Below are 13,239 nucleotides of genomic sequence, written 5' to 3'. Positions count from 1 at the left end.
GTCTAAATCTTCCTTGCCTTTGAAGCCGATCCACATTCAGGTCGTGCTCCATTGGCTACTGACAGGTGGTGAGGAAGCTATGCGACGTCTCCTCCCAGCCTGCTGTAATTCCATTGCTTATTACAGCTTTAGGGGAGGGGCGTTTGGCAGGCAATAATAATGCAGCTCAACTGTGCATTTTTGCTGCCCCCCCCACTGCAAGTCTAAACAAGGCCTAAGGCCTTGTTCACACGGGGCATACTACAGTGAGGCCATGCTTATCTGCACAGGGATGCACAGGTATTCCGTGCATCCCCATACAGTCCCATTTATGTCATTTGTGACACAGCGGCTGCACAGGAATGCACAGGTGTTCGTGCATTCCTGTGCAGGCATTCCCATCCATATCAATTGGGATGCAGTGTCTGCATTGACACAGCCACTGCTCCCAACTTGACATCCATGTGGGTTTATGTCCCTAACTCAGTGTCCGCATTTGGGGCCATGCACCTACACCCGCATGGATGTCAGATCTGTCCTTGCAGCTGCTGTGTCCCAGTTGACATGAATTGAACTGCCTGCACAGGGATGCACAGAACACCTGTGCATCCCCATGCAGATAAACACAGCCCTTCATGGGCGCACGCTTTACCACACCCCATTGAACCGAGGACTTAGTAGGAGTTTAGCAGGAATTTTGTCAGTTATGTCTGTGGTTTTGTGTGCAAGTAAGGATTTTAGTGTGTTCTGTTTTTTTTTATTATTAAACATTTGCACAACTACTGTGGTACCTAAATAAATAAATTTTTTATTTTACTGGTCATGTGCATTCAGAAAATATATGGTTTAGGAAGTCTTCTATAAACTCTGAAAGCTGTGAGTGAAAAATGAAAACCTCCAGATTTTTAGAGAAATGTGCTTATTTTCAGTTTTGCATATGTTCCTTTTTTCACCATTTTGCAAAAAGGCGCAATTTAAAATTTACAAATATTTGGTATTAACTCAATACAGGTTAAGCTTTTATATTTAGTAGGAATTTTGTAAAATGTTTGTGTTTATATCTGCCAATAATGATTTTAGTGTATTTTAATGATTTAATAAATATTTGCACAAATATCATGTGGCCCTAGCAATTAGTAGCATCTTCTTTTTATTCTACTGGTCATGTGCATTCAGAAAATATTTAGTTTGGGGGTCTTTTACAAACTATGGAAGCTATAAGTGAAAAATGAAACCCTCCAGATTTCTAGAGAAATTTGGATAGTTACAGTTTTGCGTACATTTGATTTTCCCCATTTTACAAAAAGGCGCAATATAAATGTAAAAATATTTGGTGTGTATTAACTCAGTACAGGTTAAACTTTTATATTTAGTAGGCATTTAGCAGACATTTTGTAAAATTTGCTGTTTTTATCTGCTAATAATAATTTTATTTATTTTTTTTAGTGAAAATATTGTTTTGATAAACATTTGTGCAAATATCATGTGTCCATAAAAATCAGAAACACGTTTTTTTTTTTATTCTACTGGTCATGTGCTTTCAGAAAATATATGGTTTAGGAAGTCTTCTATAAACTCTGAAAGCTGTGAGTGAAAAATGAAAACCTCCAGATTGTTAGAGAAATGTGCTTATTTTCAGTTTTGCATATGTTCCTTTTTTCACCATTTTGCAAAAAGGCGCAATTTAAAATTTACAAATATTTGTTATTAACTCAATACAGGTTAAGCTTCTATATTTAGTAGGAATTTTGTAAAATGTTTGTTTTTGTATCTGCCAATAATGATTTTAGTGTATTTTAATGATTTGATAAACATTTGCAGAAATATCATGTGGCCCTAGCAATCAGTAGCATCTTCTTTTTATTCTGCTGGTCATGTGCTTTCAGAAAATATATGGTTTGGGGGGGTCTTTTACAAACTGTGAAAGCTGTAAGGGAAAAATAAAAAGGCAATGGAAAACTTGCAAAGATGGTCTGGCTACCTGGGTTTAAAAGTGGAAGGCAGGACCTGGCAGCGAAAGGGTTAAAGGCCAAGTTTACCTTTTCATGCAGAATTTATCTTTTCATAATAAATAGAATCTTTTTGTGATCATTTCTTGCCGTGCAATCCCAATGTTCTTATCTCTCCCTTACCTCGTCCACAAAGAATCTGAAATTTCATGTTTCTGTCTGTTTTAAACCATTCTTTCAGCTTGTTTCACTTCCTGTAGGTCAGCTCCAATTATCAGTTTTTGCTCCACAGAAAAGGGTATGATAGGGCGTGTATTACCATTCTAGACCGCACCTCCCTCATTACTATGCCACCACCTCTGGTGACCATACACATTACAATCTGATTATACAATCTCCTTTAGATCTCCCATCAGATATGTTGTGCAAAAGCCTACATGATTTGATACAAATTGAATGGATTGTTCAGGTGAGTCCTCCTTTTCCATAGTTCTGGTAAATCTAGAGGAAATTGTATAATCAGATTGCATAGTGTATGGCCATCATTATAGAAGGGAGTGGATGGAGACAGTCAGCTGTCAGGCACTGTTCACCTCTTCACTTAGCGCGCTTTTTTTTTTTCCCCCAAGGGGGATGTTTTGGAGCATTTCCGTTCATCATGCTTACGGCAGCCCATTCACTTGAATGTGCTGCCCTATGCGAAAGTCGCCCCAAAGAAGCTTCATGCCCATGCTGTTTGGTGCGTTTACAGCATGTTCCTGAAACACACAGCAAAGCATGTATTTTCTGTGCGGTTTGCCATGTGTTTGGAAATGCACAGATGGTGAATGGAGCCTTGTTGTTGTGTAAACATACCAATTGCACTTTCAGGCCCCATTTACACCTAGTGTAGTCTGAGCGCATGTTTTTTTGGATCATTTTCCTCATGACATGAATGGGCAGCCTGTTGATTTCATTGGGCTATGTGACATGTGGCAAAGTAGCTCATGGGACATTTTTGCATGGTGCGAGTTGCGCTTTTTTTTTTTATTTTTATTTATTATGCTTTTTGGTGCATTTGTTACCTGTTTTTTTCATGTGGCTAAATGTGTGTTTGCTTCTTTGTTTGGGGGGCTGTTAACAATGAACGGCACTGAGAGCACAATTAACCACTTTCCCTCTGGAAGAGTTACCCCCCTTCCTGCCCAGTCCATTTTTTGCGATACAGCGCTGCGTTACTTTAACTGCCAATTGTGCAGTCATGCAACACTGTATATATATTACATTTCTGTCCTTTTTTCCCACAAATAGTGCTTTCTTTCGGTGGTATTTGATCACCTGTTTTTTTGTTTATAGAAAAAAAGTGAAAATTATGAAAAAAAATTATTTTTGACTTTTTGCTATAAAACGTATCAAATAAAACATTTTTAAATCAAATTTCTTCATAAATTTAGGCCAAAATGTATTCTGCTACATGTCTTTGCTTAAAAAAATCCAAATATGTGTAAATTAATTGGTTTACGTGAACGTTATAGCATCTGCAATTCAATGTATTTGTTCTTCCACAGTACACAGAACATGGAAATGCAATTATTTTAGTAAATATAAACTGCTAAATACCTTTTCTCATCAGCAGTTAGAGCAATCTTATGACATCTATCAGTGTTCAGCAGAGCACTGGTTAAACCTTGTAGGAGGAGTTTTTTTTTTTTTTTTCTGATCTAGGAGGATGCAAAACCCCTGACCTCTGCCTGGACAGTGCTGATTGGCTCTGTGCTGATCACATGCACTCTCCAAGGAAAAAAACATACTCTCTAGCAATACACACCAAACTAAGCATGTGCAGAGTGTCTCCACACGATATATCTTATCAGGAGATAAGAGGGGGGCACTGGAAGAAGGGAAGGATTAGAGAAGTCAGGATCAAACAGCCTTTTTATACAGTGCAGAGGATTAACCCCTTAGGTTCCACAGTGAGTATAACAAGCATGCTTTACTGCATATACAGACTGATTTTACTGTTGTGGGTTTAGTAACACTTTAATGGTATATTGGTACATAGGGATGCAGCTGGAAATTGGAAAAAAACTTAGCTTTTAAACTTGGCCTTTTAAAATAATGCAGACCATTGCATTCCTAACAGTTACAAAATGATTATCCATTAGTGCATCGCTATTACATAATAAGAAATTAAAAATCTAGCGGGTCTGTTCGGTTCACTACCTTTTAAAAAAAACTACCAAATTTATTTAAGTATATTTTATATGGTAATAGAACATGCATGGTGCAAGTAGGGATGTGGTTGTAGCTCCCCACCCAGGGTTTTTTGGGTTTTTTTTAATATAAAAGGACCTAAGAGGAGTTAGAATAAAAAGAGACCAAAAAGGAAAAAAAAATTACTACCAGTGCATCCACGAGTTTGTAAAAAAAAGAAGTCTGATATCTTGCAGACAACATAAAGTGGGGTTAACTGGAGCCATGTTGTTTGCAAATGAGCTGTCTCTTTAGCGAGGCTGTAAGTTCCTCCATATGCTTTATATCATTTACTGTTCTGATCCAATGTCACACAGTGGGAGGGGAAAGGGGATTTGCAATGTGCTAGATGCATTTAAGAGATGTCTCACAAAAGAATAGTGATATTTACATTTGGAAAGAAAGCTAAGGTTTAGTAAACAGGCTGCTAGGTCATGAACAAAGGAAAGGTCTGTGAGATCCTTAATCCAAGCACATACATCCTGCCAGTAAGGTTGAATTTGAGGGCAAGGCCAAAAAATGTGATAAATCGTTCCCTTGTCGGACATTTTTATTTTAACAGGAAGGGAAACGTTTTTCAAAATTGTTGTCTTCCTTGCCTTACAATAAAGTTATACCTTGCCATACCGTAAAAACAAAACAAAAACACGGTGGTACAAAAAAACCACCAAAAGAAAACCTTATCTGTCTTAAAAACAAAAAAAAAAGAAATAAAAAGGAAATCTGCAGTGAACTGACCCGGAAGTGGGTACCTGTCAAAACTAGCTACCCGCTCCCCCCCAAATGTGGCAGTGGAGGGGGGGAGGCAGACAAGTGGAACATCCCCTTTTGGGTGGAGTTCTGCTTTAAAAATGCTACTACTACAGAAAAATTCATACTGATTTGTTAGATATCCAGAGTGTTCATAACTTTTCCTCAAGGAGCCTTTGTTTCTTGTCTTGGACTATATAATAATTAGCTTTTTATCTTGTGGAGATCTGAGAGTAGGAGTGGTTGATTGGCTTAATAAAAAACAGTGGGAGTGCTGACACCACTCAGTCCAAAAAAAAAAAAGCTGTGTGTTGTCAGACCACAATGGGGTTTAAGAGCCAAGTGTATTTCTGGCAGATCAAAAGGTATTTTTCTATGCCTAAAAGGACTTTAGAAGGATTACACACAGATGAAATGTACTGCATATGATTTTTTGGACTTGAAATGTTTTACTTTTGCCGAATGCTTTGTACACTTGGAAGTAGTCATTTTTGTGCTAACTCTAGGTGACCACAAGATGGTGCAATAAGTACAATTACTTTTATTTAGGTAATATATGTACACTGCTGAATGTGAACAGCTTTTATATGGAATACCTATCCTATGTCAACTTTTCACTCTTTACACGTTGAACCCAAAAGATATTTAAAATGCTGTGTTTTAGGCATACATCCTTGTCAATGCAAATCCATAAACATTCCCAAGTATTTTTTTTCTTTTTAAATGGTCACTGTGACCTCATGAAGCAGAGTATTTTCTAATGTACATTTTAGGATACTGAGGTTCAGTGACCAGAAATGTCTTGCTAATGCTTAAAGCTCCACCCAAAATGGGAAGTTCCGCTTTAAGGACTGCTCCCCCGCTCCCCATTAAGGATTGGCACCTTTGGGGGTGGGGGGGAGCGGGTACCCGAATTTGACAGGTAACCGCTCCCACTTCCGGTCCGATCGCCTAGTCGATTGGAAGCAGAAGATGTCCTTCCCTCCCTGTAGTCTTTTGGGACACGTGACAGGTGCCAGAAGACTACAGGACCATTCATGAAGCGCAGCTCTACTCGCACATGCGCAGTGGGTACCCAGCAGTGAAGCCGCAGGCTATCATAACCGGTTACCACACTGAAGATGCCAGCCTCCCGGAATACAGGACAGCCGGTGAAACGGGCTGCGGGGGACACACCACAGGACTGAGGGACAGGTAAGTGGCTGTTTTTTAAAAGTCAGCAGCTACACTTTTTGTAGCTGCTGACTTTTATTTTTTGACAGAGTGAGTAGAACTCCACTTTTAAAGAAATTATTTACAGGAAAAGATTTGTATTTTTTTAATACCCCACCCTGTACAGTGTCTGTGGTTTCTATATTGTCTTGGTGATAGAAAGCTTTGATCAGGAAGCCAGTATGATATTCGTGTATGCCAAGTGTCAAATGCATTATTCCGTTTTAGGTGAACTTGTGATATGAATGTTCATTACAAGGACATTTGTATGTTGACTTATTTGGGGGATACAACCTGTCTGCTGTGTGTCTGAGTTTCATGCTGCTACTTGTCATGTGAATGCCATTTCTTAATAAATTCTTTGGCTTTTTCATTTATTTCTTTAGTGGCTTGATTCCAGATCATTGTGTTCATTATTTCTCTGCCCTCAGCAGTACTCCTAGGCCTATTTCCAATGGGTACTGGCAGGTGACAATACCAGGTGATTGAGCTGTTTATAACTTGCCTCACCTGCCTGTCATCACCAGTCAGTGGTCCCTGCACAGCTCCACACACATTGCTTTGCAGGGCACCAGAAAAATAAGGCATGTAGTGTGACACTGCCTGTCACCACACCCCATGGAAGTTATTGGTGCTGCTTCACAACCACTCCTCATTCATTGTAAAATGCCTGTTTAAACAGGCATGTGGGGCAGCATATCCTCTCCCGATCACCTGCTAACTGTGGGCCAGTCGCTGTTGACAACATAAGTCAGCAGCTAGGGCCATGTGAAAAGCATCCTTAGAGGCATGTTGCACAGACATATGACAAGTGGGTGCAATTATGCCCTGTTGCATTGCGAAATGTTTTAGACCTATCTGCAGTGGCTTTTGGGAAACTGATCAAATGCAAATTTAAAGGAGTACCATGGCCTCTCATGTAAACAGAATATGTGCTACAATGCTACATACGAATCTGCATCAAATTTTCTTTTCCTCCCTCTGCAAAGTCCCACAAATAACCCATTGAACCTGCTAGGAGCAGTCCTCTTTTACACACACTGTAAAATCATCTTTTTTTTTTTTTTTTTCTTCAGGTGATGGCAGCCATGGCATAGCTTTTGAACATGCGTCCATAACCATCCCCACTCAATGGGACCTCAGTTTTTTCCAAGTGTCCTTAGGACACCTTGTATTCAAAACAATCATAGTAAATACTATGGGGTAAATTTACTAAAACTGGTGCACTCAGAATCTGCTGAAGCTGTGCATGGTATCCAAACAGCTTCTAACTCCAGCTTGTTCAATTAAGCTTTGACAATAAAACCTGGAAGTTGATTGGTTTCTATGCAGAGCTGCCCCAAATTTTGCACCATGCAGTTTAGTAAATTACCACTTATATATCAAAAGTGCTTCATGTGTTTCTCCAAAAGCCAAAAAGTAATGTAAGAATTGGAGTAACAAGATAGATATATAAAAAGCATTTATTTGGCTGATGACCCAAAGTAACTGCCTTCATGCACTTACCTGAGCCCCATCTTGATCCAGCGATGTGCACGAGAGCAGTGGCTCTCCAGGGACTCTTCCTCTTCATTGGCGTAGACAGCACCAGAAGCTCTTGATACTTTCAATCACAGCCAGTGAGCCAATTAGAGAGCGGGGGGGCAGCGCCAAGCCATACTAGTGTGTGAATGGACACACAGAGCAGTGGCTCCAGAGCCCCCATAGCAAGCTGCCTGCTCTGGGGGCACTTGGCAGGCTGGAGGGGCCAGGAGTGCCTGCGGGGGACCCAAGAAGAGGAGGATCGGGCTGATCTGTGCAAAACCAGAGCAGGTAAGTATAACCTGTATATTGTGTTTCTTTAAAAAAAAAAAAAAATCAGCCTTTAGTATTACTTTTAAATCCAGCAGCTTAATAAAACCAATTAAAACACAAAACAAAAAAGATTTCAGTAGGTCATGTAACCGAAAATCAACAAAATGCAAAAACCACCTACTAGGATGGTATGCTTGGATCCCAAGTAGGAAATGCATCCAGATAGAATTGTACTATTCAGGGGATCGCCACAGAAAAAACAACTCTACTCAAGATGGAATATATGATTCAAGCAAACTAATATTGGGCATGTAAATTCCAACTGCTAGGCTAGACAAAAGAAATGCCTCATTGGTAATAATGATGGTATCCATATTCACTTTATGAAAAAAACTATTTACTATTACAAAAAAACACCTAAGGTGCACACATAGCATATCAAAAAAGACAAATTAAATCCGAGTCATAAAGTAAGTATTTGGACACCTAAGATGCAGGATAAGGCAAAAACGTCCTTGAAGGTATATGCAGTAAAGTGTGAAGGCAGTACCTGAACAGTATAAGCAGAACGACACTATTCCATATATGTCTCAGATAATAGTTACAGGGTGAATGTCTTCCTGAGGCAGCAAAATCTCCCGAAATAAGGCCACATACATGAATAAATCCTAGAAGAGATGTAGTTAAGTTGAAGTTATTGAACAAGAAAAATACAAGCCAAATATCACTTGACTGAAATCCCCATATATGCAAAAAAGGGGTTATTGATGAAACCCATCGATATGCAATACAAGTGTAAATGAGCTGCCATATCTTTTTTTTTTCATGTCACAATGGACAGTAATTACTCTCCATTGTCTGGATGTGGTCAGAGCTAAGGGACACCTGCTTCTAAATCCGCTATTGCTGGATAGATAAGACCACTAATTGTAAGAGCTGACACTCTAAAGGATAAGGTACCTCCAGCACCTTTTTCGTGCATCCTCCACAAGATTGGCGGGGCTTTTTTGGACATTTTGACATCTAGTATCTGTTGCTCAGCATTTGTAAGGCTGCCACCTGGTCTTCCATTAATACCAGGCCTCTGTGGATGCAGCCTTCAATCGCAAGTTTTTTTTTTCCAGCTGCACTCTGAGTTTGGGTTCTTGACCCCCCTTTTTTTTTTTTTTTTTTTTTTTTTTTTTGAGCCAGTTGGTAGAATTCTGTTTGCCTTGTTGTTGCCCACCCCTCTGAATTTTATTGCTTGGGGACATCGGAGTCTGAGTATCTAGCCTGTGGCCTGTACTGTATGATTATGATAAAGGGAGTTTTGACTTACCTGTAAATATCTTATCTTGGAGTACAGTACAGGACACAGGCACTCCTGTCTGTTGCCGTGTTACTCTGCATTCCTTACTAAGAAAAAAAAACCAATGTAGCAGGAATCCTAATGCCCTAGAATCAAAGACAAAAAATAAGGAAAAGATGGCTTAGACTGTCAGCAGTAAAGACATCCGTTTTCCTAGACATTGGCCAAAAAAAAAATAGAGGCATGTCAGGATTAGGATAGTTTATCCTGTGTTGGCCTACAAGTTTTTTTATATTTGTTTCTTTTTTTTTTGCTTGCCAGTGTCCAGTCCTCCTGTAGAAATCAGTATAAGCTGACTTTCTGTGTCCCTCAATGGGTGTAACGAAAGGATGATTTTTTTGTTGGGGTTTTTTTGTTTTTCGTTATGAGGCTTATGTATCACACAGTAACTGGGTTTGGTACTTATTTAGACTGTCGTCATAAAGGAGTTGTTAGCTGTACTGTAAGGACTTGCTCACGTTAGCTAAATCAAAGTTTCAGGGATAATATTAGCAGTTCACTGATTAAATGTACTTGTTGCCTGTGGTTGCAATGTGCAAGGTATTCGCATACTTCCAATCTAGCCTTTCTCATGTTTCTCTCTCTCTTTTTTCCAGGGTGCAATCTGTGATTTTTGTGAGGCCTGGGTGTGTCACGGCAGGAAGTGTTTAAGTGTCCATGCATGCAGCTGTCCTCTCACCTCTGCTGAATGTATCGAATGTGAAAGATCAGTCTGGGACCATGGTGCGTTACTACATTAAGACAATCATTGAATTATAGGGAAATAAATGTTTACTGTCACTGTTTAGCATTTGAGAGTCAAATAGTATATCTGAATAGTTATGTGGTATTTGGACGCTAATGTACAACATGAATAATTTATAATATGCTTATAGACAGGAGAGTTGCTTGCCTTGCATCTCTAAGTGTAAGCCGAATACAGTACATGGTTGTGGAAGCCTCAATCCCTCTATCCTTTTTTTACTTGGCATCCACACTGGATGTTTATTAGTAATAATATATTTAGCAGGCTATATATGGGTTGAAGTATATGTAAAGCCAAAACAATGTTGGGGTTATTTATTTATTTTTTGGATAGAGTAGTTGATGGTTGGTTAAGACCCCTACCAGTTCTACTAGGGAAGTAAGTCTGCTTGATAATAGACACATTTCTATGTAGTTCAACCAATGGAAATAATAAATAAATAGAAAGTGTTTTATGTACAGAACCCGGTTACCACAATTGTTCCAGAGAGTGTTTATGTACAGAACCCTGTAACCACAATTGATCCAGAGGAAGGCAGAGAAAACCCCATAAAGCATGGTCCAATTTGCTGCAGTTGAGGAAAGTTTATTTTTACTGATCCCCCAAGGCAATCAGATATTGATTGGAGCAACAGTATCTGGTGTTATTACCTGTACATGTTCAAGAAGCTTCAGTTGTTTTTCTTACTGCTGATGCAGCCATATTTATATATGGGAGCCTTCTGTAGCTTCCTGAGGCACCATAGCCAACTCTGTGCATGCATGAGCGTGTGCGGTACTCTGTAAATTGTCTTGCAGCCTCCTGGGTCAAGTGATGTGTCAAAGGAGGGGAGAGAAAGCGGTGTCATCCTCGTTAAGGATTGTGGAAGTGGGAGCAAGTACCTATTAAAAAACAAAAAACAAATTATACTCTCTCCACCTCTCCCCCCTCTGGAAAAACCTGTAACTCAGTTACAGGCTGGGGTGATGGAGTGACCCAGTAGTAATTTACTTTTTGAATGAAGTTTTCTCTTTAATGTCCATTTATATTCTGTGCATTCAAGAATGCATTCAGCTTTTTTTAAAAGTATAAACTGAGCTGGACAGAACTAATTACTGCGGAAGTCTCTTCCACATTTTCACAGCTCTTAATGTGAAGAAGCCTTTCCATATGTTGAGGTTAAACTTCTTATTTTCATACGGTACAGGATACCGGCTGGATTTTCATAGACCCTTGGTTATAGGTTTGTACCTTCAGGTCATCGGACCCTGGCAAAGCTTTTGAGCACATTCCCCCTGGGTGTCCTGCTATCCCCCAACTTCTTTCCATGAGTCCTCAGTTTTTTCCTACTGTCCTAAGGTTTTGGACTGCTTTACCTTACTGAGAAACCACCTTTAACTTAACTAGTTTATTTTACTTCAGATTCTTTGATCAGGTCTTTACAACTGTCTTCTAATACAACAATAGAATCCGTGCATCCTGGACAGTGCAACTACAGTAATATCTTTGGCAGGACCTCGGCACTTTGTACAGCATCACAGGGTGCTATACAGGTCCCTGGCCATGGTGCATCTCTATGGAATCCAGACTCTGAATATCCCTTCTGGGGTATGCCTACCTTCACAGGAGAAGCCTGGATCCTATTTAGGGATCAATGACATGGACAGGTAAGAAAGGAACACCCTGCTTTTCTGACCAACAACACATATGGGACATAATCTCTACATTACTTTCTTCACACTATTCTGTGTATCCTGAATAGTTTGCATTTTATATTTTAAAACTATCAGGAATCCAGGAATGTGTTTTGAAACTTATTTAATGTCATATTTTTTAAAACTTAATGCTAAAATTCAACCGCTCATTGCCTAGTCTTGGTTGATGACCAAGTGTTGCATTACACCACAGGTTGCACACTTTAGCGCTGCTTTTGACTAGAGCCCTTTGTACGGTACTCAGACACTTCTTCCTGCCCTTTTGCAATGAGGACTTTGCTACAGGACAGTCACCACCTGGGCTATGTTCTCATTCTCAGACATGCGTGCCCAATTTCTGCACTTTACTTTGTGAGTACCCTACAGGGTAATATCCTGACCAATAGCAGTGGTGCAAGCAAACGGCTGCAAAACTCTGCCAAAAATTAGCTCTTCTGAAGGACTGGACCCTATTTTAACACTGGTCTCTTCACCCAATTCTAGCTCTGTCTCAGGCACACAACATGTGGCTTACATGATAAAGGCAGCTTTTTAAAAAAACAAAAAAACAAACAAACTTGGTTGATCCTTCCGTTCAGTGGTGATCCCTTTTTTGCCTGTGTCCCTGCTGCAGCCTGGGATCATATGGATTGCAAGTTGCCAAATCTTGCTCTGGTTTCAGTTCCCATTCAGGCCTTTCATTTCTTCATTTTTCCCATCTCGGCAGCCCACGTAACCATAGTGTCATAAATGTGGGCGTGAACAGTGTTTATCGACAAAGTCCCACCCTCCTTCTCTACGTTGAGATGTAGCTATTCAGTATTCGGCAGGATATAATATACACATGCTGTCAAATAAGGAGTACTATGATGCTTTAAAACCCTTCATATCTATTCGTTATTTAATTTGACTTTCTATTCCGAACAAAAACTTTTTTTTTTTTTTCACACAATGTGACCAGCGCAGCACCAATCAGGGCTGTGCAGTTTCTCTAATGGATCTTTCCCTGCGGATGGGAAAAAAATCAGGGAAAGACCACGTGACCATTGGACAGTGTGGCCGAAGGGTACTTGGAGATGGTGCCATGATGTATAAACATATTTGGAATGATTACTAGGAATTCACATTGGTCTGTTTAGTATCGCTTTAAAGTGAATAACTTTGATTTTGTATAAAATTTACTATATGTACCATTTACTGTATGTATTTATACATTTTTACATGGATATCCCCCTTATCCACCTTCTCAAGAGAGAATAAATTCAGTTCAGCCAATCTTTCCTCATAGCTGAGCTCTTTCAAGCCTGTTTTAAAATTAGTTCCCTTCTCTGCACTTTCTCAGTTCTCCAGTATCCTGTTTGTGAACCGGTGCCCAAAATGAAACTGCATATTCTGATGATATCCTGCCAATACTTTGTACAGAGGCAAAATGATGTTTCTTGTATTAGCAGGTATAGACTCCCATAGAAATAACTTATTGTTCTTGCTTTGGAAACACTAGCTTGGCATTGCATGCTATTAGATTTATTCCCTACCAGAACACCCAGAATGCATAAC

General features: G+C 39.6%; 1 protein-coding gene across 2 annotated transcripts in view; it reads left to right on the top strand.

Annotated features, from left to right (window-relative positions):
- Positions 1-13,239, top strand: part of NOAZFP (nucleolar atypical zinc finger) — a 46,585-nt gene that overhangs the window by 22,894 nt on the left and 10,452 nt on the right. For both annotated transcript variants that reach the window (XM_089693879.1, XM_089693878.1), the window contains exon 6: positions 9,861-9,987. In XM_089693879.1, the coding sequence (XP_089550005.1) occupies positions 9,861-9,987 (127 nt within the window). The remainder of the gene's footprint in view (positions 1-9,860; positions 9,988-13,239) is intronic.

This window comes from Staurois parvus, unplaced genomic scaffold (assembly GCF_062004578.1).
Source record: "Staurois parvus isolate SC_StPar_1 unplaced genomic scaffold, SC_StPar_1.0 ptg000639l, whole genome shotgun sequence".
NCBI classification, from domain to species: domain Eukaryota; kingdom Metazoa; phylum Chordata; class Amphibia; order Anura; family Ranidae; genus Staurois; species Staurois parvus.
Note: the sequence above shows the minus strand (reverse complement) of the source record. Positions and strands in the feature narration are given on the sequence as shown.